Genomic DNA, 27,527 nt, shown 5'->3' on the forward strand with positions numbered 1-27,527 from the left:
TCCCTTTAAAGCAGCTCTTGGCCGACTGATGGAGCCCGTTAGCCAATCAGATGCCATCTAAGGGGCTATTCCCAAAGAGAACAGCTCTGTGACCCAGTATACATTGGAAGGTACAGTATGGCCGCACTGGGTGCTGTAGTGCATCGCCTCACACACGTCTACAGCCGGGGAGGGGGAGGTGCTGAGCTATTAAAATCGGGGAGAGAGAAAAGCTGCTGCCAGACACTTCTGGTGCCAACGGAATGAACATGATGAAATCCCACAGGCCTGATCCCTCTCCCCCCTGATGTCTGCAGTTAGGACTCTCAGACCACCCCACGCACCATTGGCTGACATTACTCTGGGGGCCTCTTGACTGCCCCTCGGTGGCAAAAATGAGAATATTATTATTTTTTGTTCATTTGGGAGATATCTGCAGACCTTTCATTGTCATAAAAATCTGCACTCCACCAAATAAGCGTGCTAAGGGAGAAGCTTGAAGAAATCTAGAAGGAAACCACAGGAATGGAGCCAACATTACTGCAGCCTCCATCGCCGCATGGACAGATGAGGCAAAACTGGGACAAAAAAACAAAAAAAATGTTTTTACTAGGAAATAACACAAAAAGTTCCTGATTTTTGTCTCATCCTCATGCCGGGAACACGATGAGTCATTCTATGTCCACATAAACCTGCCGGGCGTTCCTTTAATCCGGCATCCGATAATCCAGAACGTCTGATAATCCAGCACTCGCCATGATTGTGTGGAGACGTTACGTTGGCTTTCCTCCAGCTATAAAGACCGGTCAGCTGTTCTCATGTTGCGGGTCCAGGTCAATGTAGGGGTTACACCCCCACCCCCCAGGAGGATGTAGGGGTTCCCGCCAGGTTCACGTCACCCCTGCCGTTGGTCGGATCTCAGTGCCAGGGCCCCCACTTTCATCACTAGCAGTTGGGGCACACCTTTTGGGGGGTGTCACCGCCTTGCAGGTTTGGGCATCAGGAAGACTTTGACGGGTTTGCTGAAAGGCAGCGTCCCCTCGATGTTGCTCTCGGGGAGGGGCAGGGAGTCCATGCTCTCCCCCCAGGCGGTCTTGGAGGAGTGGGTGAAGACATTACTTCTGTTGGAGCTGTAGGCGAGCAGGAGGCTGACCTCAATCTGGCAGGGCTCTGCAAAAATAAATCATGGGTTACACATCACTATCAACTCTGTATTGTCAGCTGTTTTCCCTCACCCCTGCTTTACACTGCAGCTTTCCTTGCTCAGGACTGATTTGAGTATGAAAAGTGAAGCAGAAACGTCTCTTACTTCCCCCGTCTCCATCTGATAACTGTGGTCAGAAGGGGGCAACAAAGAGCACAAGGAGAAGTTCCTCCCACATAAACCCACAACCCCCCCCCCCCCCCGAAATCTGTGCTCCGCCCTGGGGCATGATGGGAAGAAGAAATGCACCCATTACATGTATATGGACTGTTCCCAGGCCCTTGTTCTTACCCGTCCAGGCCGTGTGAGACAGATAGACCTGGGTGATGAGCCGATGCCGTCCTGGGCCGGGGTTCCGGAAATCTGCTGGTTTAGGGTGAATTATCTGGACCTGCCCATCCGGATAGACGACCTGAAAGAGACATGCAGACGGCGTGTGACTCTCACTATTTGTATGCCATCTCTGGAGTGTTAACAGATGTAGCAGAGCTGAGTCAGTCACCGGACTTTTGTGCACCGGGATAATAAGGAAGGCTAATAAGAGCCCGGCCCTGCTCCACTGATGATCTCAGCTCTGCTACATCTGTATGATGAGAGTTGTAGGTCTCTTTATTCCATACCTGGACCTTCACAGCGCTCTGCGGATCCTGGACGTGTTCCAATGTAGCGTCAACATCCAGGGCGACTACTAAACCGGAGGTGAAGCGGATCGGGTTATCAGACTCTGCGGCCGGCTCGATAATGTGCGCCGAGGCTCTGTGAATCTGCAAGTAACAGGGCGACAGTGAGAAAATGCGTATAACCCCCCCCCCCCCCCCCCCAAATGGCTGGAAGTTTGAAATCCTTTCTGATCATACTTAAGAACACTGTACTGTCCTTCCACCATGCTTTACACTGCAGTTTTGCTCAACTAGGGCACAGTTATGATTAGGGGCTTCAGTTTAGTGAACCTGTCCTCCACGCTTTACACTACAGTTTTGCTTATTGATAATGGTTTGTATTTATCAACATAATGTATGTGGGAAATATACTGTCTTAAGTCACTGAACAATCAGGGAATACTGGGAGATTTCACACCTGTGGCCTATAAAATAGTGAGTACAGCTCTTGAGTATAATACAGGATGTAACTCAGGATCAGTACAGGATAAGTAATGTAATGTATGTACACAGTGACTGCACCAGCAGAATAGTGAGTGCAGCTCTTGAGTATAATACAGGATGTAACTCAGGATCAGTACAGGATAAGTAATGTAATGTATGTACACAGTGACTCCACCAGCAGAATAGTGAGTGCAGCTCTGGAGTATAATACAGGATGTAACTCAGGATCAGTACAGGATAAGTAATGTATGTACACAGTGACTCCACCAGCAGAATAGTGAGTGCAACTCTGGAGTATAATACAGGATGTAACTCAGGATCAGATCAGGATCAGTAATGTATGTACACAGTGACTGCACCAGCAGAATAGTGAGTGCAGCTCTGGAGTATAATACAGGATGTAACTCAGGATCAGTACAGGATAAGTAATGTATGTACACAGTGACTCCACCAGCAGAATAGTGAGTGCAGCTCTGGAGTATAATACAGGATGTAACTCAGGATCAGTACAGGATAAGTAATGTAATGTATGTACACAGTGACTGCACCAGCAGAATAGTGAGTGCAGCTCTGGAGTATAATACAGGATGTAACTGAGGATCAGTACAGGATAAGTAATGTAATGTATGTACACAGTGACTGCACCAGCAGAATAGTGAGTGCAGCTCTGGAGTATAATACAGGATGTAACTGAGGATTAGTACAGGATAAGTAATGGAATGTACAAAATATCTCAACTTTTTATGTAGTTTATATCTGCATATAAATTATATAATGTGGTTTCCACCTCCACTAATCCAGCATCACACTCGCGTACAATGTGCCAGATTATTGGTAGTGTACCAGACATTCATTATAGGGGCAGAATTTGAAGCTGCAGGGTCTGAGTACAAAATGTGTATCAGGACCCCCACTTCTATTTATTATAATGGTGTCTTATTATGTGGCAGATGGACTTTTGGACCTCCTCAGGCCCGGCTGCCGCTGCTACTTCTGCACCTTCTATAGCTACACCCCTGTTCCTACACCATGTAATGTGGTTTAGCTTTGGATCAAATATTATCTGCCTATAGAATTCATCATGGCCGCCGTGGTCACCTGCTCAGGAAGGGTCAGCCGCAGGAAGCTGCTTTGCCGCAGGGAGGTCTGCAGGATCTTTACCATCTCTAGGGGTTTGGAGTTCACCAGTCGAGGCATGAGATCCAGCAGCTTGTCCACAAAACTGTCCTGCATGTGCGGGAGCTCCGAGATAAAGCACCTGTGGAGGAGGATGGAAAGGAGTGAATACAGCCTAAAGCTTGTACCCCAGTACTGCTCCTCTGTACGAAGACGATGAACGCACTCACCTCTGGAAAAAATCTACCTCCTGCAGAAACTGCTTGCACATGCTGAAGAGCGGCTCCTCCCTGCAGAACAGAGAAACAGATCTTTTTTTTTTTTTCTATTGCAATCAGAAAATGTAGTTTTCAGTATCAATTTCTCACTGTTTTCAGGATCTTGGCTTGCTGTCACTGAATGGAAAGCTTCACTGGATAAATATCTGTCCAGATCATGTTTTGAACGCACAGGCACCTGGCTCGTTAAGCAAGAATCCAATGGACACGAACCATGAAGCGTCCTACTGAATGACAGCAAGCAGAGATACTGAAAACGGTGAGGGCCGTATATGAAAAAAAATAAAATAAAGGAGTAGAACTTTTAACAAAAACACAAAAACAGTTATTTGCTAAAACAGTGAAATCTCGGTAATAAAGACCTCTGAGGCATGAGGTACAGAATGCCCGATGAGGCGAAGACCGTGATCTGGTGTTTTTTATTTTTGATGTTGACAGAAGAACAGCCTGTGGTTTTCAGCACAATGAGGAAACATTAATAAATGCCCCGTTACATTGGGTTGTTCAGATTTAGAAAAAAACATGATGTTTTCTTCCAGGAACAGCGCCCCACGGATTGTGTCTGGTATTGCAACTTCCGGGTCCTCCAGACAGCAATGTCATTAAAGGGTTTATCCAACCCCTGTAACATAGAAACATAGAATGTGTCGGCAGATAAGAACCATTTGGCCCATCTAGTCTGGCCAATATACCAAATACTATGGATAGCCCCTGGCCCTATCTTATATGAAGGATGGCCTTATGCCTATCCCATGCATGCTTAAACTCCTCCACTGTATTTGCAGCTACCACTATAAACAACCCCTTCTCTCTCCCCCCCCCCCCCCAATGCTCGGGCCCCTTGTATGGATTATACTTACCTGCTCCCCCCGGCACCCACGTCCCTCCGGATGCCTGCACGACCGCTGCTGTATCTCCCTAGCGTCACTCGCGATGCTAGGGAGGCTCGTCCCCGTCACAGCTATTGGCAGCTCCCCCAGTTGCCGAGTGTTTTGATCAGAGCGTCGGGGAGATGCAGCGGTGGTCGTGCAGCCATCCGGAGGGATGCAGGTGGCGGTAAGTATAACGTATACGAGGGGCCTGGGCACTGGAGGGGAGGGGGTCATTATAGGGGTTGGATAACCCCTTTAGTAGCTGCTCTGTACTCTGGCCAATAGGTAAGGACCCCCCCCCCCCCCCACTATTATTTTCTCAACCCCTTAATGAACCCGCTCATATTTCTTCGTCTATCTGCATTTCAGCAGCCATAACTAAGAGACCACCAGGAGACCCCATGACCCGACTGAAGGGGACATCTCTCTCCATTGTTCGGCAATCGATCTTGACTGCAGTAATCAAATGGTTAAACAGCCTAGATCAGAGGTTTTAATCCAACTTGTATAGTAAGCCCCGGCCCTTTGACAAATTAGCTAAGACATGGAGAAATCGTCCTGGAGATAGGTGTGGGTTCCAGAGGTGGATTATCCTACACATATCCTAGCAATAGGCCACCAATGTCTCAGATGAGGCTATAGGGCGTTCAGAGTCCTGCTCCGGTCACTTACCCTTTGGTGGTGCGGGCAGTTACAAGGAGCTGGAGGGCATTCGCCTGTAACCTCATGTGATGAATGATGGCCACTTGTCGGTTCTCCAGCCCGCTGTACACAAACTCCATCTTGTAGGTTTCTTCCAAGATCTGGAGGAAAAGAAAATCAGGAGCAGGAAAGTCACAGCCTCCAGGAGCAGCAGGTCTGACAGTCTTGGTTGCTAGGGATACACTGCCTAACAACCAGTGGGGTTGTCAGACAGCGAGTCTCTAGCAAACAGTCTCTCTCAGGACTTCAGCCCAAGACAGAATGGACGCTTGGCAGGAAGGGTCAATGGTCATTAGAAGTGGAGGGGGTGCAGCGGTCCTGCCCCATGTGACCCCAGCCATAGGGATCATCCCCACCCGTAAATGATAGCTGTGTGTCCATCTTCAGTATAAGGGCTCATGCACACAGCCTGGCCGAGCCCATATTGCGGCCCGCAAACAGTGGGTCCGCAATTTACAGGCACCGGCCACGTGCACACCGTATAACGGATGCGGACTCCCAATTCGGAAGATACGGTGCGGTGTGGAACAGAGGCCGGGATCGGAAGCCCACGGAGTGCTTCTCTGGGTATTCTGTCCGTGCAAAAAAATTTGCAGTGCGCACCATCGGATGCGCAGACGGCGGCCACACGGGCAGAGCCTGTGCATTGCGGACAGGCTAGGCCGGCACACGTTCCTGTGCATGAGCCCCAATACTCTCCTGCGATCGTCCCATCAGCAGGCATACCGATTATTTACCTTTTTGACGGCCGTGGCAGCCAGGGAGTTCTGCTTCACGTAGAGGGGCGCCGCAAGACTCCACAACCTCTCGTTCAACGCCTGAAACAATTTACAGGACGTAGTCACACATTTCTGCAAAGCACAATCGATTCCTATGTGCTGGGCACCGGATTATCAGATATTCTGGATTACTGGAAGGTCATAGAAAACTAGAGAACATTTCTAACGGTAGAAGAAGTAACACCGACGCCGGATGATGAGAATGTCTGCCTTACTGGATGTTACTGCTATTCTGCTGCTGGAAGATGGAGAAGGCTACAGAAGCCTACGAAAAGGTAAAAAAAAAAAAAAGGACATTCTGGTGGTCGTTAAGGGGTTAAATATTGCTCAAAAGCGCCTACATCCCTATTACTTGGGTCAGATTACTATACACAGCAGTAAATGGTGGGATGTGATAACATACGGTGAGCCGTCCCACCAATGGCGGCATGACATCAGGACAAACCTTGATCAGCAGCAAGTGACAGCGCAGGTAGGTTGCTGAGAAATCCGCCATGCCGGACAGCTCCGACTGCAGCTCCCCAATTCTCTGCAGGTCCCTGGAGGAGAAGAAACGGTATGTGACCCATGCAGGAACGATGCACACATTCTCCTCCGCAGGATTTCGCCAACCACATTTACCGGATGGTGAAGTCCAGAAGCTCCTGCGTCCCCTGAATGTCCAGATTCTGCAGGTTGTGGACTCTCTCCAGGCTGTTCTGCAGAAACTGCTGGGAAGGGTCCTCGATAGGCGACTGATGCTCCAGATCCGGAATCCAGGACCACTTCACTCTGGGCAGCTATGGCAAAGACAAGGAGAAGAGACATGAGACAGTTGTAGTCTGCAGTAGAAAAAGTTCCCAGCATCCGCTGCAAGGTAATCCTGGCACTATGTGCGAACCCTGTGACTGATCATCTGATGTATGATGGCGCTCCGGCTGATCGTAGTAGCCTTCCATGGCAGGGGTCCAAACCCTGCAGACCTGCCGCCATACGTGCGCCGGAGGAGGGCAGTGTCTGCTCCAATGAACCTATGTGCCAGCCTCCGGGCGCTGTGTACAGGGAGCGGAGAAGTCCTAAGAGCGGTAAGTATATATTTTCCTTTTTGTTTTCTCTATTATGAGGCCTATTCTGGGGTCTAGGGTCTGATTAATTTTAGGCGGTCTGCTCCTCTGGGATTTTATTCATTTTATGGATCTGGTCTGGGGTCTTAATTTTAGGACTTTAGGGTCTGATTAATCTTAGGATTCTATTGATAATTGTTGGGGGTCTCAATTGGGGTTTGATTTATTCTTGGGGTCTACTCTGGGATTCGATTTATTTTTTCGGGGTCTGATTGCTTTCAGGATTCTAATTTGTGTCCGATGAACCTTTGGGGGTCTGATCTTAATGAGTTTAGCGGTCTTACCTCTTATTTCAATATAGTAAATAATTAAAAAATAATATTATAAAAAAAATTAAAAAAACATTGATGTTCAAATTTTGCACATTTTTGCAAAAAAAGTTAACAAGGCCACATCTTTATTGTTAATGTTCACCTCTGACCTTCACCCAACGTGTGACCCACGTACTTCACTCAAACTAGCTGAGGACCGCTGTTCAGCGGAATAAGTGACAGGAAGTGCAGACACCACCCTGACCCCCATGATCACTACTTTAGGTTATGTATATTTAGAACAGAGACCCTCCAGAGACGTTTATACTCATATCGGCCACTCCTCTTATGGTACTTCCTACTATCTCTTGTGCGGTAGGAGGAACATCTTCTTACTAAGTAACTATTTTGGCCTCCTCAGTATCAGAAATATCCGATCGGTCCTTCTTCCTATGATATTCCATAACCCGCCCCCCCCCCAACCGTGCAATCATCTTTTAGGGGTGACTTACCTTCAGAGCTGGGACCAGATGTGAGAGGCTGTCCCGCAGGTAGGCGTAGTGGCGGAACGTGTGGTCGGAGAACAAAGCTGGCATGGTGGGGCAGGTCTTTGCTGCGTTGAAGATCAAAACCAAAACCGCAATATCTGACCCAAGCCATTAAGGTCCAGTGATGACACACACACACAGACACATTAAAAGGAACACTCCAGATCAAAACAGAGACACTGTGTTATGCCTGGTGCAGGAGGGGCGGGGCATGACTAATGTCTCTAAATCCTTGTGTCATGCTCCGCCCCCTGCACTAGGCTTTACATAATGTATCAGTTTTACTATTCCATGATGCAAAGAAAAGTGCTTCAGCTTTCTAACAAGTCGTTTTCAAGATCTCTGCTCGCTGTCAGTAAATGGAAACATTCTGATTTACATTGAGATGCTGCAAAATCCATCCTAATACTGTCTAGCCGACGCAAGGACAGTGAAAATTTTGGAAGTCAGTAATGAACACAGCGAGTTTTTAGCCTCTGAAAAGTGTTTCCATTCACTAAAAGCAAGCACAGGTCATGCAAACTTAAAGGAATTCATAAACAAAGTATATTTTGGACTTCAATATTACTCCAGACCAGCAAGAACAATTTGCTATCTGGTATCCATGTACAATATATCCCTTTAAGGACCAGTGCACCTATAGGAAAAATGTACTGGGACTGCTGGTGCGATCCTGGTGTACAGGACGGATGAGATAATGTACTGGGACTGCTGGTGCGATCCTGGTGTACAGGACAGATAAGATAATGTACTGGGACTGCTGGTGCGATCCTGGTGTACAGGAAGGATGAGATAATGCACTGGGACTGCTGGTGTACAGGACGGATAAGATAATGTACTGGGACTGCTGGTGCGATCCTGGTGTACAGGAAGGATGAGATAATGCACTGGGACTGCTGGTGTACAGGACGGATAAGATAATGTACTGGGACTGCTGGTGCGATCCTGGTGTACAGGACGGATGAGATAATGCACTGGGACTGCTGGTGTGATCCTGGTGTACAGGACGGATGAGATAATGTACTGGGACTGATGGTGCGATCCTGGTGTACAGGACGGGTGAGATAATGTACTGGGACTGCTGGTGCGATCCTGGTGTACAGGACGGATGAGATGGATACATGCTGGATCGTCCATATCAGGTTCTGGAGTATCGAAGAAGGGGTGCGTGCTCAGGAGTTCCGGTACCAGGGACAGGACCAGGGTGGGATGTCTGCTGCCCAGGAACTTCAAACACCTGCAGAATGAGGTCAATAGGAAATATAAGGGTTACGGCCACACGGGAGGATTTTCACAGCAGAATTTCCACTGTGGTTTTAGTGCAACAGATCAGCATGCGGATTTATCATGGGTTTTGCATCTAATTCACCGCAGGATTTCACCCGATGCACTGAAAAGGGTGAAAATTGCGGTGGAAATCCACCATATCACTTGGTATGCTGCAAATTTAAAATCTGCAGTGCAGGTCAATTTCTGCTGCAGATTTTCTTCCCGCAGCTTGTGGGCGAGATCCGTTCAAATCTCATCTGCAGTGCTGGATCTGCAACACAAGGCTTGCAACCACGCACAAAAAAAAAAACTCACACAGAACTAACATGGCCGCAAATTGTAAGGATAATGCGTAATCCTTGTGCAATAAAATCTGCAACTTCCTAATTTACTTTGTGCTTTACCATTTTCCAAATCTGTGCTTGTAGTCAGTGAATTGGAACACTTGTTCACATAAGGAGGCTGAAAACCTGCATAGACCGAATACTTCTCACAACTGGTGTTTGCTACCATTGTATCCGGTCTAGACAATCCTCTGTGAGCTAAAGAGCCTGGACTCCAGACTGATACACTGTAGCAAACCCCCAGGATAGGAGAGAAATGTGCTGCTGCTATGAGAAGTATTAGGCCAGGACAGGTGTTTAGCCTCCTAAAGGGGTATTCTGGGTATATAATGTTATTCCCTTTCTATAGGATAGGGGATATCTATTAGATCGGTGGGGGGCCTATCGCTGGGACCCCCACCAATCATGAGAACAGGGGCCTCGTATCCCATGAATCCCCCCAAAAAGAATGGCACAGCTGGTTCATTCATTTCTATTGGAGTTCCCAAGATAGCCTAACCGGCAGCTCCATTCATTTCAGGGGGTCTCCAACAGGGTACAGGGCTCCCTTCTCGTGAACAGGGTGGGTGTCAGTAACAGGACCCCCACCAATCTAATAGTTATCCCCTATCCTGAGAATAGGGGATAACTTTGTAAAACCCCTTTAAGTTCTCATTCATTTAAACTGTTAAAGTGGGGGTCCAGCCTAAAGCATGACTAATGCTAGATAGGCAGGGGTCCGACTACGGTTTCCGTCAGTGTCACAGACTCTGGATGTAGCGATAGACCGGATGCTTGACTGCTGCTCCATTCAAACTCCTAGCATTGCATTTAGGGCAAAAGGGGAGACCTCCATTTGGGCAAATGGTGGGGGCCCAGCAGTCAGACCCCCACAATCTACGATTTAACTGTGATTACTATTCTTTCTATGACTGTCCTATAACCCAGCAATGATTAGGCACCACTGATATTATCACATCTGCCTTTTAGTTACACCTCATGGGGCAAGAACAGTAAAGCGAAGTACAGCAGCAGTCCTGCAATCTGCACACAGGACGTGTGATCAATGAACCTGAAGGCCGAGGATGGGGCCACAGTCTCCTTAAATAGGGTAGTTGGGAGTTGGACCACCACCGATTTGATCCCTCCCCAGTACAGGCCATCAATATTTTGCTCACGGAATAAATGTAAGACTTTCTGCTGGCGGAGTAACCACCTGTTCTGCCCGAGCTATGCTCGGCACTAGTGGAAGGGGGGGGGGGACCTGCTTTGTCTGGTGATATCTCCTGATTGGTACCCGCTAGAATCATGGGTCTGGTCTTGTTTGACAGCTTTCCAGGCTTTCATACAAGACCAAAATGACAGCATTAGCCCAAGATAAACTAGATAAATCAAGTCGGGAATAATTGCTGCATCCCGATTTCTAACAGTGATATCTTCCCATGTAGTAAAGATAATGGTGTGATTCTGGTATTGTTTGAAAGTTCAGAATGCCAGCTTTCAAACAATACAAACCAGAGATATGAGCAGGTAAAGCAGCCTGCCCCCCCCCCCCCCCCTTCAGTCTGGAGGAGGGAGGGGGGGGGGAGCATTTGGGGAGCTGATAGCCTTCAGGTTAAAATAGTAAAAATATATGTTGTGGCATCATCACCATCATTGTAGGAACCCACATAATAAAGTTATGTCATTTGTACCACACAGTGAACGCCGTAAATACATTCCACAAAATAATGTTAAATTTGCTGGGTTTTTAATCTTTTCACATAAAAATAAAATAATAAAAGTTATTTACTACACTATATATACCCCAAAATGGTTCCTAAAAAAAATTAAATAAAAAAAATACAGTTATGACTGCAGGAACACAAAGGGGGAAAATACTATTGGTCATTAAGGCTAAAATTAATTATGTCACTAAGAGGTTAAAAACGCAATAGTGTTCCCCGAGTTGTGCGCCAACAAAATTGACTGCAGGTACACAATAAAAAAAATTAAAAAAAATTAGACAAAAAAAAAAAAAAAAAATTTTTGGGGAGGGTTTTTCCAATTTTAATGTGACTGTTAGGAGGTTAAAGGAACGTTGTTATTTGTAAGTAACAATAAGATGAGAGACATAAGACTTGTGATAGTTACTTCCAGATGGACTCCCGGTCTGTGGGGTACTTGGAGAGGTTCTTCAGAAGTTCCACCAGGGCCAGTTGGATACATTCCTTTGTGGAGACGTTTGTACAGCAGAGCAGTTCATGTAAAGCCTCTCGGATGTCCCGGGAAGAGTCCTAAGGAAGACACGAGAAATATAGTCACAAGGTAGGCAGAAGGACGCTGGGACCCATCGGAGAGTCCAGATAAGGAGGGACAACTTGCCCCGATCCAACCAGAGTTTACATTGCTAAAAGTAATCACTGAAAGTCTGGTGCAAAGGAGACAATTCTCCTCCTCTGGCCAGAAGAGATTTCGATAAGGCTCCAGTTGGGGAGGATGCAGCAACATGAAAGATCCACCAGTCAGTAACTGGGTGAAATGGTGCCCTCTAGTGCCTGTCCTGGGGACAGCTTTACTTTAACCACTGTGCCCTCTTTCACTTTGGGGACCCCATTCTGGAGACAGAAGTGGGTCCCAGAGGCGGGACCCGCAACTATCTGACTATGATGGCATATCCTAGCAATATGCCTTTAATGTCTGTGATGGCCCAACCCTTTTAAGGCGTTCCATGACAAAGGGGTTAATATGACTGCATCATGCTAAATGTAATTCCAGACGTGGCAAATGTGAGCCCTTTAAATTAGGGTCTAAGTCATACATAAATCTCTAATCCCTACTCCTCCTGCTGAATTGCATAAAGGGGTCTTCCCATCTTACTCACTTACATAGCGTGCGGCCCCTTCTCACTGCAGTATGGTGGCCATGTGCAGTAACAGGTGTCCAACTTTAAATGGGTCCCTAAGGGTGCGTTCACACGACCGCATGTATTCTGTGGTCCGCAAAAAATACAGATGCGGTCTGTGTCGTATCTGTTTTTTTGCGGACCCATTGTAACAATGCCTATTCTTGTCTGCAAAACGGACAAAAATAGGAAATGTTCTATATTTTTTGCAGAGATGCGGAACAGACATACGGATGCAGACAGCACATGGTGTGCTGTCCACATTTTTTGCGGACCCATTGAAATGAATGGGCCCACACCCTATCCCCAAAAAATAAAAATGAGCATAAATACGGTCGTGTGAATGAAGCCTAAATGTGAGAACCTTTCAGATGGAAATAAACAACCCCCGTTTAACAGAAACCAGCCGCCATGATGACTGTATACTTCACCTCCAGCACAGCCAGAATGGTGTCCAGCTGGTCCTCCCGCAGGGTTATGTTGTCGGAGATCTTGCGCATGGTGTGTATAGACTGCAGCCGCACCTCTTCTATCTCATCATTGAACATGTCCACCAGGAAATCTAAGCACTTCTCTGCAAATGGGCGAGAGGAGCGAGCCAAGAGGCACAGGGACTCCACCGCAGCGATCCTCACCTCTGCAGGAACAAGTGGTCAGCTGAGGCACAGTGCAGATGTAAACCCCCCCCCCGATCCATCAGCAGCCGCATCACACGTAAAACGTAAGATCTGCAACTTTCTAATAGGGTTGTCACGATACCCAAATTTTTATTAGATTTTGATACGTGATACCATTCGATAACACGCAAAAAAAATAAGTGTGCATTCCGCATTTTATGGAACGTCCGGCCCATAATCGAACAATCCCATCTTATTTTTTGGGGGGACAAGGTGACTAAATATTTTTTCTGTTACGGCGTTCACCGCTAGAGATGAACAAATTTCCGGACCATAACGCAATTCTATGATGGAATGCCTTTAGGGGCTAGAACCTGGGATCCCTTGTCCTATTCACCCTAACAGAGCTCTATTAGGGCGACTAGGACCTCACACTCTCCCTGCTGCTCTGTGCATAGTACACACAGCAGCAGGGAGCTCACCATGGCAGCCAGGGCTTCAGTAGCGTCCTGGCTGCCATGGTAACCGATCGGAGCCCCGGGATTTCACTGCTAGGGCTCCGATCGGAACTGCCACTGCCACCAATGAAGAGAGGTGGGGGAGACCCTGTGGCCACCAATGATTTAATACTGGGGGGGGTGGGCACTGTGCAGTAGTGCAGCCTAGTATCGATAAAAGGCAAATCCCGGAATCGAATCGATGGCGGTACAAAAGTATCGATAATTCAATACCCGATGCAACCCTACTTTCTAATATACTTTAGGGGAGAGTTATCAAAATTGGTGTAAAGTAGAACTGGCTTAGTTGCCCATAGCAACCAATTAGATTCCACCTTTCATTTTTCACAGTTCCTTCGAAAATTAAGAGAAGGATTCTGACTGGTTGTTATGGGCAACCAAGACCGCTTTCCTCTCCCCCATTGTGTTTAAATTCTTCAACATTTTGAAAATTACTGCTTGCTGTCAGTGAACAGAAAGATTCCTGTTTACACCAGAGGCAGAAATCCTGTACAGACCTAAGGGAATGTTCATGAGCCGGATTTGGACCGCTGCAGTTCCTGCCGCGGTCCCGTTCTCAGTTTAGCTCCACTAAATAGAGCTAAATCGCGAGCAGGCTCCTGCGGCAGCTTTCAGAGGTGGTCGCGGTCTGGAAAACTACATGTGAAAAATCCCCGGCCTCCCTTTGAAGACAATGGGAGGAAGCTTCGGAGCAGAATTGTTGCGGTTTTCGCGTCCAAACCCACACTGAAACCCATGACAAATCTGTTGTGTGAGCAAATCCTAGGAATTTTCACTGCTGAGGGTTTGTTACAGCTGTATCCAGTATGGTTCCTTCTTTGTTCATTCTCTGCTCGGAAACAGTAAATGGCAGCTGCTTCACAAGGCAGAACAGGAGTCAGGGGTCCCCGTTCTTGACATATTTGAGGGTCCCTTGTAGTCCTTGACCAGCCTTTCTGTAGTGTTGTCAGAAACCTCGGTTGGTTTGAGGATACCCCCGCAACCCCTGCCCCCCCCGATGAATGTGCCCCTAGTGGCCAGAACTATGAATGCACAACATGACGCATTTTGTATTCCTCCGTCCACCTACCATACATCTCATCTTCCAGACCATGAACAAAAGCTCCGCAAGCCCCGGACTCGATCAGGTTCACAGCTTCAGTATCCAGTTCCTCCCGGGGGGCGTCATCTCCCCACTTTCTGCCGCTGGAGAACTCCCCGGAGCTGTACAGCTCTTTTGCACGTTCATGGGCGGTTCTTTTCCTCTATGCGACAAGTAAGAAAGGCAGAATAATAAAATCGGGTCACATACAGCTTCACAGGGAGTATTGAGAAAGTTGCTGACTGCGCATCTCTCGCCCTCCCCAATACAATATGGAACTACTGCATTAAAAAAATAAAAAATAAAAAAATAATTAGGATTCAAAAAATATCCACTTACCCTCAAGTCAGACATGAGCTTCTTATCCAAGGTCTGCTCCAAAAAGTGGGGACTAACTTGCTGCATGGATCCCTAAAATACAATATAAGCAATCAGCTCCAATGAGTCTTAAAGGGGCAGTCCACTGGCTGCAAAACCAAACACAACCAATAGACAAGGTGCACTGTTTCTGTAAGATGGCAGACATGTTTGTCTAGTCATTCCTTTGAAGGTGTCTCAGCAAATCTGTGTTCAATGCTGTTCCAGCAGGAGGCGCTGATCCTGGACCGACAGCATGACATGAAGAAAAACTCTTCAACCCTTTCCAGTCCTGAGTAACTACTTAAAGGAGTGGTCACTGCGACAACTTACCAGCAGTTTGCAAGCCTGAACTCTAACCATCCAAGATCCATCGCTGACCATGTGGCAGACCTTCCCAAAGGCTTCATCCACCAGGCGGATCTCCTCGTTGGAGGATGGGATAGGGACGATGCTGAAAATGAAAAATGGGAAGAATATGCACAATGCCCCCTACTGGAGGAACGATTCTCTGCAGCCGCTATAGGAATGCATTGATTCCTTACCTCTCTGGATACAGCTGACTTAGGACCCACACCAGCTCTACGGCCACGCTGCGCACTTGCTCGTAATCGTCAGTCAGCAGCTTACAGGCCTGCACGTGGGAGAAGAAAGCAGATATCCTGATCTCATCGCACACATGACACAGAGAAATAGACTGCGACGAAGGGAAGATCCAGATTGGGGCAGCGGTGCAGGAAGGTAACACTACATTTATTTACTAGGCGTGGTATATAGGTTATATAGTGAGATGTGGTGTGGGGTACCATACCTGACTGTACATGACTTGCTGCAGCTTCAGGCCTCTTTCGTGCAGCTGTAACTAAAAAAAAAAAAAAAAAACACAAGACGTGAGTAGAAGGTCATTACAGATCCACAGCCCTGAAGGGTAAATCCTCCTTCGCTCCAGTACCACTGAGACTATGGAGCGATATGTGTCGTGTGACAAAGATCATAACGTCACACTCCATCCAATGAGTGCGATGGACGATCACAATGCAAGTACCGTATTCATCGGCGTATAACACGCACAGGCGTATAACACGCACCTTCATTTTAAGAGGGAAATTTCAGGGAAAAAAAAATTAAATTTCAAATAAAGCCTCTGATCTGCCCCCTCTGGTAACGCAAACCCCCCCCCCCCCCCCCCCCCCCCCCCCAGTATTAATCATTGGTGGCAGTGGCCACAGGGTCCCCCCCCCCCCCCATCATTGGTGGCAGTGTCAGTTCCGATCGGAGCCCCAGCAGTGTAATGCTGGGGCTCCGATCGGTTACCATGGCAGCCAGGAGTCACGCTACTGAAGTCCTGGCTGCCATGGTATGTTAGTGAGCAGCATTATACTCACGTGCGCTGTGGCCGCCGGTCGCTCCTTCTTCTCATAGGTCTGTGCGGCGCATTGCTAATGCTGTAAGCATTAGCAATCCGCCGCACAGACAGAAGAAGGAGCGACCGGCGGCCACAGCGCACGTGAGTATAATGCGCTGCTCTCTGCTCACTAACATACCATGGCAGCCAGGACTTCAGCAGCGTGACTCCTGGCTGCCATGGTAACCGATCGGAGCCCCAGCATTACACTGCTGGGGCTCCGATCGGAACTGACACTGCCACCAATGATGGGGGGGGGGGGGAGGGGGACCCTGTGGGATATGGCCTGAACATTCATTGGTGGCGCAGTGGCCACAGTCCCTCCCCTCCTCCTCCTCCTACTCTGTCCTCATTGGTGTTCAGCGGCAGCCGCGCACAGTGGGGAGGGAGGGACTCCCTCCTCCTCCCTCCGCTGTGCCGGCCGGCTCAGTCCTGCCTCTCTGGTCTCCTAATCGGCGTATAACACGCATACATCATTTGCCCCCTATTTTCAGGGGGAAAAAGTGCGTGTTATACGCCGATAAATACGGTAATGGGAAACTGAGACTTCTTGGTGATTTGGCTGCGATTAAGGCAGAGGCTGCACAGCGATATGTGGCACAACCAAAAACATTTTTGGAACTTGTCTGCAACTTGCCGGTATGAGACTATACGGATACAGTATAGGGCCTCGCGTCTCTATCATTGAATTCAGGTGTGTAATTCAGTTCCACTGTCACAGGTGTATGACATCCAGTCCCGGCCAAGAAGGTTTCCATTACCACAGATGTATAACATCCAGCCTCTAGCCATGCAGTCTGCCATTACCACAGATGTATAACATCCAGCCCCCGGCCATGCAGTCTGCCATTAGCACAGGTGTGTAACATCCAGCCTCTAGCTATGCAGTCCACCATTAACACAGGTGTATAACATCCAGCCCCTAGCCATGAAGTTTGCCATCACCACAGGTGTATAACATCCAGCTCCTAGCCATGCAGTTTGCCATAACCACAGGTGTATAACATCCAGCTCCTAGCCATGCAGTCAGCCATTACCACTGGTGTATAACATCCAGCCCCGGCTATGTAGTCTGCCATTACCACAGGTGTATAACATCCAGCCCCGGCCATGTAGTCTGCCATTACCACAGGTGTATAACATCCAGCCTCTAGCCATGCAGTCTGCCATTACCACAGATGTATAACATCCAGCCTCTAGCCATGCAGTCTGCCATTACCACAGATGTATAACATCCAGCCCCCGGCCCTGCAGTCTGCCATTAGCACAGGTGTGTAACATACAGCCCCGGCCATGTAGTCTGCCATTACCACAGGTGTATAACATCCAGCCCCCAGTCATGCAGTCGTCTTTACAGGCATTTGTGAAAGAATGGCCAATTGTAAAAAGCTCCCTGAATTCCAGCGTGGTCTTGTAATAGGATCCCACTGCCGTCACAAATCACTTTGTGGAATGTCTGTGGGGGGCGGGGAGGGGGACGGGGACATTTCACCATCACCTGTGAGCGGTATTATTGTAAAGTGGAAGGTACCGAAGCAACTCAGCCAAGAAGTGAAGACCAAGTAAAGTTACACAGTGGTATCGCCGAGTGCTGAGGAGCATAAAAGTCACCAACGCTCTGCTGACTCCATAACTGCAGAGTGCAGACCTCCTCTACCATGAACATCATCACAAAGACTGTGCTGTGTCGGGAGCTTCATGACATGGGCCTCCATGACAAGCCTTACATCACCAAGCACAATGCCAAGCGCCAGAAGGAGCGGTGTAAAGCACGCCATCACTGGAATCTAGAGCAGAGGAGACGTCTTCTGTTTAGTGATGAATCACACTTCTCTATCTGGAGTCTGATGTACGAGTCTGGGGAATTCCAAGAGTTACCTCCTGGCATTCACCAGATAATGCCATGGAATAATGCTATGGGGTGTTTTTCTGGGGCCGGCCTCAGCCCCTATGAAAGGCAATCTTAAAAAGGACCTGTCCCTCTCCTGACATGCCTGGTTTAATAGCTTGATGCATTCCCCATGTAATAACAATTCTGGAGCTTATATTCTTATGGCTCTGTTGTGCCATTCCTTTATTATTTCTACTAGAAGTTATGAATGAATTGCTAGCAGTCTGCAGTAAGGGTACAGAGGGGAGGTAACCAGTTGGGGGCGTGTACCTGCACAGACTCACTCTATCCAATCAGTGCTGCCATTGTCAGACTGTGCAGGTACACGCCCCCAACTGGTTACCTCCCCTCTGTACCCTTACTGCAGACTGCTAGCAATTCATTCATAACTTCTAGTAGAAATAATAAAAGAATGGCACAACATAGAGCCATAAGAATAGATGCTCCAGAATTGTTATTACATGGGGAATGCATGAAGCTATTAAACCAGGTATGTCAGGAGCGGGGACAGGTCCTCTTTAATGCTTCAGCAGACAAGACATTGTGGGCATTTGTATGCTTCCATCTTTGTGGGAACAGTTTGGGGAACGTCTTTTTCTTTTACAGCATGACCGTGTCCCACTGCACAAAGCTAGCTCCATAAAGGCATGGTTGGGGGGAGTCCTGATCTCAACCCCATGAACTAGGATGGAGATATGAGCCAGGCCCTCTCCTCCAACATCAGTATCTGAGCTCATAAATGCTTTTCTGGATGAAGGGGAAAACATTCCCACAGACACCCTCTAAAATCTTGTCGAAAGCCTTCCCAAAGGAGCAAAAGGGGGGACCACTCCATATGAATGCCTACAGAATTGGAGGTGGAACGTGGAGATGTCCAAATACTTTTTGTCCATACGGTGTATTTTCAAGCTGTGATTTTGCTATAAAACATGGCGACGTGAAAATTGCAATGTCACACTAATCATAGACCACAATGCGGGTTGTGTGCGACTTCTTTTTTATTTTTATTTTATTTAGCTGCGTTTTTGCAGCCAAACCACAGCTCATGAACTATTATGCGGTAGCAAGCTGCAGACAAGTTGTGCGTTCTTCTTTCTGAGGCTTGCCGTCACAGGACATGTCGCCGTGTAGCCCCAGGACTATGGTCAAGGGTGACTAAAATACTGATATTAGTGGTGGTAGAACAGTTACCATGGCCTTTATGGCAGCAGTCCTGACGCGGGGGTCCTGGTCATTGAAGTAATCACCGATAATCTTCTGCACGTCTTTGGTGACCGCTCCGTCCGTCTCTTTGGAAGGGGTTTTATCGACAGCTCCGAGGCAGCCTAGAAGCTGCAGACACTTGTTCCGGACGCCGTGAGATGTGTCCGAGAGATACTGAGAGCAAAGGAGGCAGTTATTACAATAAATGAATGCGGCCTCGTGGACGTGGCCACATTATGGCTCTTTACAATCTGCGCAGAGCTGGAATGAGGCGCACACACACTTCTTTCATACGGTCATATTACTTCACACGGAGGAGTCATGGGGCACATTTATCAAGCTCGCCTTTTTTCGGCGTAAAAAAAAAAAAAGGGGTGGGGGAATTGGCAACGCTTGTCTTTAATTGGTGTTTCATTTATTAACCCTTAATAAATGAGGCTTTTCTTTTTTTTGGTTTAAAGGGTTTTTTCCGGGATTTTTATATTGATGACCTATCCTCAGGATCAGCTGGTGCGAGCCCAGCCTTCCCTTCATTGTTTACCTGCTCGTGGTCAACATTGCAGCGGTGAGGTGTAACCAGAAGCCGTCTCGATGACTTCAATGGGACGGCTCCTTCCTATTCAAGTTTGTACCACCCATCCATCTCATAGAATTGAAAAGGACGCCATACTTGTAATTACATTGCTCACTGCTGCGATGTTGACCGCGAGCAGGTAAACAATGAAGGGAAGGCTACGCTCGCACGGAGCACAGCCTTCTCTTCAACCAGCTGATCGCCGGGGGTGCCAGGTGTTGTACACCCATTGATTTCATATTGATGACCTGTCCTGAGGATAGGTCATCAATATTAAAATCCCGGAAAACCCCTTTAATTCTGACATCTAGTGGCTGTTTTCTTTTAAGACTTAGTTCATATTTACTAAGACTTGTCTCATTGGTTTGCGCACGAAAAAACGGCTAAAGTGATTAAAAAAAAAAAAAGAGTCATATATCTATATCTTTCAATGTAAAAAATTGCGCATGTTCTCCCTCAAAACAGACGAGAAAATTAAGCTCGGGTAGGAGTAGACTATGCACCTAATTCATGTGCAAAAAAAGGCACATAAATAAGTCAAGCAAAAGTAGCAAGAGTTTAAAAACCTCTGAATTAGTCTTAAAACTCAAAATAGGCGCAACAGGGACAAATGTCACCAAAACAGACGCACAAGCAGATGGTAAATGAGACGTAAAAAAATAAGAGAGTCTGAATGAGTCTTATGAAAACAGGCGTAGACACTACAGAGATTGTGCCTCCATGTGCTGCCCTACAGCCACCTGCACAAGGCTCTACATTGTAAATCTGACTAATCCCCCGCTGTAGTATCAATGCGGAGTCTCGTTACCTTGTATGCCACGTCCACCAGTCTTGCCCGGACGGCTGCAGTGTCAATGAGCTTGATCCCAATCTCTAACAAAGTGTCCAGCAGCTGAGCCAGAACCTGATGGGACTCTGGAAGAAGCAAGAAGGCAGAAAGCCATGAAACTCAAATAATCACCATTATCCGAGGCAATGCACAGTAAAATATCAGTTTGTGCAGATGACACTAAACTGTGTAAAGTGATTAATACAGAATAGGACAGTATACTGTATATATACTACAGAGGACAGTATACTGTATATATACTACAGAGGACAGTATACTGTATATATACACTACAGAGGACAGTATACTGTGTATATACTACAGAGGACATTATACTGTATGTACATACTACAGAGGACAGTAAACTGTATATATACTACAGAGGACAGTATACTGTATATATACTACAGAGGACAGTATACTGTATATATACACTACAGAGGACATTATACTGTATGTACATACTACAGAGGACAGTAAACTGTATATATACTACAGAGGACAGTATACTGTATATATACTACAGAGGACAGTATACTGTATATATGCTACAGAGGACAGTATACTGTGTACATACTACAGTATACTGTGTACATACTACAGTATACTGTGTACATACTACAGAGGACAGTAAACTGCATATATACTACAGAGGACAGTATACTGTATATATACTACAGAGGACAGTATACTGTGTACATACTACAGTATACTGTGTACATACTACAGAGGACAGTATACTGTGTACATACTACAGAGGACAGTATACTGTATACAGTTGCAAGGAAAAGTATGTGATTGCTATCATCGAAGGAAAAGTGAATGCCCAAGTTTATCAAGACATTTTGCAGGAGAAACCACCAGCTGAAGCTCCACAGAAGATGGGTGTTGCAACAGGACAACGACCCAAAGCATAGAAGTAAATCAACAGAATGGCTTAAAACAGAAGAAAATATGCCTTCTGGAGTGGCCTAGTCAGAGGCCTGACCTCAACCCGATTGAGATGCTGTGGCAGGACCTCAAGAAAGCGATTCACACCAGACATCCCAAGAATATTGCTGAACTGAAACAGTTCTGTAAAGAGGAATGGTCAAGAATTACTCCTGACCGTTGTGCACGTCTGATCTGCAACTACAGGAAACGTTTGGTGGAAGTTATTCAACCAGTTTTTAAATCCAAGGGTTCACATACTTTTTCCTCCTGCACTGTGAATGTTTACATGGTGTGTTCAATAAAAACATGGCAACATTTGGTTCTTTTTTGTGTTATTAGTTAAGCAGACTGTGATTGTCTATTGTTGTGACTTAGATGAAGATCAGATCACATTTTATGACCAATTTGTGCAGAAATCTATATCATTCCAAAGGGTTCACATACTTTTTCTTGCAACTATATATACACACACACACTACAGAGGGCAGTATACTGTATACACACTACAGAGGACCGTATACTGTATATACATACTACAGAGGACAGTATACTGTATATATACTACAGAGGACAGTATACTGCTACAGAGTGATCTGGATAGATTGGAGGCTTGGGCAGATAAGTGGCAGATGAGGTTTAACACTGACAAATGTAAGGTTATGCACATGGGTAGGAATAATGCAAGTCACCTGTACATACTAAATGGTAAAACACTCGGTAACACTGACATGGAAAAGGACCTAGGAATTTTAGTGAACAGCAAACTAAGCTGCAAAAACCAGTGTCAGGCAGCTGCTGCCAAGGCCAATAAGATAATGGGTTGCATCAGAAGGGGCATCGATTCCCGTGATGAGAACATAGTCCTACCACTTTACAAATCATTAGTCAGACCACACATGGAGGACTGTGTACAGTTCTGGGCTCCTGTGAACAAGGCAGACATAGCAGAGCTGGAGAGGGTCCAGAGGAGGGCAACTAAAGTAATAACTGCAATGGGGCAACTACAGGACCCTGAAAGATTATCAACATTAGGGTTATTCACTTTAGAAAAAAGACGACTGAGGAGATCTAATTACTATGTATAAATATATCAGGGGTCAGTACAGAGATCACTCCCATCATCCATTTATCCCCAGGACGGTGACTGTGACGAGGGGACATCCTCTGCGTCTGGAGGAAAGAAGGTTTGTACACAAACATAGAAGAGGATTCTTTACGGTAAGAGCAGTGAGACTATGGAGCTCTCTGCCTGAGGAGGTGGTGATGGTGACTACAATAAAGGAATTCAGGAGGGGCCTGGATGTATCTCTGGAGTGTAATAATATTACAGGCTATAGCTACTAGAGAGGGGTCGCTGATCCAGGGAGTTATTCTGATGCCTGATTGGAGTCGGGAAGGAATTTATTTCCCCTAAAGTGAGGAAAATTGGCTTCTACCTCACAGTTTTTTTGCCTTCCTCTGGATCAACTTGCAGGATAACAGCCCGAACTGGATGGACTGAGGGCTTTTTCCAGCCTTATAAACTATGTTACTAATGTAGCCAGCATGACGGACAGTATAACAGACTGAGGACAGGGGTGTCTCACAAATACCCATTAACCCCTTCATGACCAGGCCTAAAATGGAAATATTTTTTTGTTTCTGCCCCTCTGCATAGCAGCAGCTGTAACTTTTTTATTTTTTCACTCACGTGGCTGTCTGAGACCTTGCATCATGCGAAAAAAAAATGTTCAGAGATACATATCAATTATAGCGCTTTTTTTATTTTATTTTTTTATATAGCGCAATTTATATAAAAAAAATGTATTTGCTTTGCTGCGGAAATATAGAAAAAAAATGCAAATTTTGATGTCAATCTTTTTTTTACACCATTCACGTTTGAGACTAAATAACTTGGTAATTAAATTCTTCAGGTTATTACAGTGATGTGAATACCTAATATACGTCACCCGCGATGCTAGGGAGGCTCGCCCCCGTCACCGCCTGCCATTGGCTGAATTATCATAGTCATTGGTCCACGGACACTTGGAGCTATGTAAATCCCAATGTAGTGAGCTCCCCCTAGGGGGCCCTTATGAGACAGCGGATAACACAATTTGAAAGAGGCATCTGATATCAGACAAGCCCATATTGCGGATGTGCTAGCAGCCATCTAGCAGCCCATGTCCTCAACTCTATACACAAAATCCAGGTGACAGGTTCCCATTAAAGGGGTATTTCACAGGTCCAGTCCCAACCAGAAGGAAACACCCAGCACATCAGCATCTCCCATAGATTCCTATGGGGACACTGGCCATCTTCTCCCACTGTGCATTAGTTTTGATGAATGTCACATTAGGAAGTGTTTCACTCAGAGGGGGCACTTACTTTCATTCTGGAGTGTACCAATCACATCATCCACTATAGAGTCCGGACAGAACCCCGACGTCTTACACAACAAGCCCAACAGGGACGCAATCTTCAGTCTTACAGACGTCTCATTTTCCTGAAATAAAAAAATATAAATAAAGTGCAATTTATACAAGTTCTGTCAAGTTTTTCCATATTCGGCCCCCTCCCCAATTACAGCTGTCTCCGAGAAAGCTAGATGACAACTGACAGCCGACTGTTGGATGTATCTGGGGGGCTCTACCTTGTAGTAATGCTCCAGCAGGATGCGGACCACGCCTTCCACGCTCTCTGCCTCCACGGGTTTGCGTGCAAATTGCAGGAGATACTGCAGGGCGTCCGCAGGAGACGTCGCCTTGCACAGGTCGATGTGGAGGGCGGCGGACTTGCTGGGTTTCGTCAGGCGGAGTTTCTTGGCGGAGAGATCTTCAATTGGCTGCTGCTGTGAGGAAGGAGAAGCATAAAATACACGCCAGTTACTACAACACCACATCATCAATTCCTCACCGATTTCTACTTGCTGTATGTGAATGGAAACATCTCATCCTGAGGTTGAAAACCCAGATTATGTCAAAAGAAGGCAACGGTATAACTGGCAGCACTGCATCACAGCTGAAATTAGCTGACTAATTGGGGCCTGATCTAAGGGCAGAAGTAGTACTGCTGTGACTAGTGGGGGGCCTGCTCTAACGGCAGAAGTAGTACTGCTGTGACTAATGGGGGCCTGCTCTAAGAGCAGAAGTAGTACTGCTGTGATTAATGGGGGGCCTGCTCTAAGGGCAGAAGTAGTACTGCTGTGATTAATGGGGGGCCTGCTCTAAGAGCAGAAGTAGTACTACTGTGACTAGTGGGGGACCTGCTCTAAGAGCAGAAGTAGTACTGCTGTGACTAGTGGGGGGCCTGCTCCAACGGCAGAAGTAGTACTGCTGTGACTAGTGGGGGGCCTGCTCCAACGGCAGAAGAAGTAGTACTGCTGTGACTAATGGGGGCCTGCTCTAATAGCAGAAGTAGTACTGCTGTGACTACTGGGGGGCTGCTCTAAGGGCAGAAGTAGTACTGCTGTGACTAGTGGGGGGCCTGCTCTAAGGGCAGTAGTACTGCTGTGACTAGTGGGGGGCCTGCTCTAACGGCAGAAGTAGTACTGCTGTGACTAGTGGGGGGCCTGCTCTAATAGCAGAAGTAGTACTGCTGTGACTAGTGGGGGGCCTGCTCCAACGGCAGAAGTAGTACTGCTGTGACTAGTGGGGGGCCTGCTCCAACGGCAGAAGTAGTACTGCTGTGACTAGTGGGGGCGTGCTCTAACTGCAGAAGTAGTACTGCTGTGACTAGTGGGGGGCCTGCTCTAATAGCAGAAGTAGTACTGCTGTGACTAGTGGGGGGCCTGCTCTAAGGGCAGAAGTAGTACTGCTGTGACTAGTGGGGTGCCTGCTCCAATGGCAGAAGTAGTACTGCTGTGACTAGTTGGGGGCCTGCTCTAACGGCAGAAGTAGCACTGCTGTGACTAGTGGGGGGCCTGCTCTAACGGCAGAAGTAGCACTGCTGTGACTAGTGGGGGGCCTGCTCTAACGGCAGAAGTAGTACTGCTGTGACTAGTGGGGTGCCTGCTCCAATGGCAGAAGTAGTACTGCTGTGACTAGTGGGGTGTCTGCTCCAATGGCAGAAGTAGTACTGCTGTGACTAGTGGGGGGCCTGCTCTAACGGCAGAAGTAGCACTGCTGTGACTAGTGGGGGGCCTGCTCTAAGGGCAGAAGTAGCACTGCTGTGACTAGTGGGCGACCTGCTCTAAGGGCAGAAGTAGTACTGCTGTGACTAGTGGGCGACCTGCTCTAAGGGCAGAAGAAGTACTGCTGTGACTAGTGGGGGACCTGCTCTAACGGCAGAAGTAGTACTGCTGTGACTAGTGGGAGGCCTGCTCTAATGGAAGAAGTAGTACTGCTGTGACTAGAGGGGGGCCTGCTCTACCGACAGAAGTAGTACTGCTGTGACTAATGGGGGCCTGCTCTAACAGCAGAAGTAGTACTGCTGTGACAAGTGGGGGGCCTGCTCCAACGGTAGAAGTAGTACTGCTGTGACTAGTGGTGGTGGGGGGGGGCTTTCTTTGAGTGGATTAGTAGTATTGTCCTGACTACAGGTACATAGTACTGCGATGACAAGTGGCAGACCTGCTATAACTATTGGGGAACAGAACTGTTGTGACTAATAAGGGGCCTGATATGATTAATGGAAAGTAGTTCTATTACAGGGATGGCCAACCTGAGGCTCTCCAGCTGTTGCAAAACTACAACTCCCAGCATGCCCAGACTGCCTACAGCAAAGCATGGTGGGAGTTGTAGTTTTACAACAGCTGGAGAGCCTCAGGTTGGCCAGCCCTGTTCTATTAGGACTAGTGTGGGGACCTGGTGCAAGTACCAGGACAGTAGCACTGCCGTAACTAGTAAGGGGCCTACTATGACCACTGTGGAAGAAGTACTGCCGTAACTAGTAGGGGGCCTGTCGTGACTCGTGGAGAAGCAGTACTGCCGTCTTCTAAAGACAGATTCCAGGCTGGGAGAGGATGACTGTAGGACAGGGGAATACAAGCTATTGCTCCCTGCTATCAGCATGTACCTATGATTCAGTCATCCTCTCCCCGGCCTGGAATGGCTGATTACAGGGAGCATTAGCTAGAATGCATATTCACAGAAAGAGGAGAGAAGACAAATTATTGGTTTCATTGTGGATTTTGCAGGAAGCCTCAAGCAATGCATAATAGCATGCTAGGAGTAGTAGTACCACCACCTGTTCACAGTAAAGCTGTTATTATCAGGCCTGTGACAAAGACATTTTATTTCACTGCTACATAACATAATCCATACAGACCAGTAGGCCTCAGCCTAATCCCCGGACTTTCCTGACACCGCAGGCGGGGTTATCAGAGAGGCTCCCGGGGAAGGAAAGGAACTAAAGGCAAAAGGAAACCTAAGAACCCGTGAGACGTCACAGAAGTAAAAAAAACATTATTATAGGATTCCTCTCACCTGAACCACTTTAGTAAATTCTTCATAAACGCGTTTCTTCAAGTGGGCCGCCATGGTTTACGATAGTTGGCCCTCTGCGGCTACTGTACTTCACGCAGAGCCTGCCGGTGAAAGATGTGTTTGAATGTTATGAATAAAGCTGGTTGGAGGAGAGAAAAAAAAAAGTCGAAAGACATCAATCACGTGAGTGAGAGAAACCATAGAGATGGAGATTGGAAAGAGAATACCGAGGCGCACTAGCTGTGTTCCTCCAGCCTTGTTCTCATAGCAACCATCTAATACCTGTCCATCTATCTTCCTGTA

The 27,527-nt window shown here is 47.2% G+C and overlaps 1 protein-coding gene across 2 annotated transcripts; it reads right to left on the minus strand.

Annotated features, from left to right (window-relative positions):
- Window positions 1–27,362, minus strand: INTS4 (integrator complex subunit 4). 2 transcript variants are annotated; one of them, XM_044285936.1, is made up of 23 exons: window positions 27,225–27,318; window positions 24,452–24,646; window positions 24,187–24,304; window positions 20,866–20,972; window positions 19,472–19,657; window positions 15,796–15,846; window positions 15,530–15,618; window positions 15,318–15,438; window positions 14,967–15,038; window positions 14,616–14,790; window positions 12,843–13,048; window positions 11,661–11,803; window positions 9,057–9,172; window positions 7,900–8,033; window positions 6,655–6,812; window positions 6,479–6,572; window positions 5,992–6,072; window positions 5,225–5,355; window positions 3,633–3,692; window positions 3,385–3,544; window positions 1,804–1,947; window positions 1,475–1,595; window positions 1–1,149 (listed from the first exon to the last, which is right to left on the minus strand). In XM_044285936.1, exons 1-23 carry the CDS (start codon window positions 27,276–27,278, stop codon window positions 956–958), a joined length of 2,910 nt encoding a protein of 969 aa, XP_044141871.1. In that variant the 5' UTR covers window positions 27,279–27,318; the 3' UTR covers window positions 1–955. The 2 variants fall into 2 exon arrangements, with proteins under 2 accessions (XP_044141871.1, XP_044141870.1); XM_044285935.1 differs by having other exon boundaries at window positions 2–1,149; window positions 24,452–24,649; window positions 27,225–27,362.
- Between the last annotated feature and the right edge of the window lie 165 nt (window positions 27,363–27,527).

The sequence above is a fragment of the Bufo gargarizans genome, chromosome 3 (assembly GCF_014858855.1).
Source record: "Bufo gargarizans isolate SCDJY-AF-19 chromosome 3, ASM1485885v1, whole genome shotgun sequence".
Classification (NCBI taxonomy): domain Eukaryota; kingdom Metazoa; phylum Chordata; class Amphibia; order Anura; family Bufonidae; genus Bufo; species Bufo gargarizans.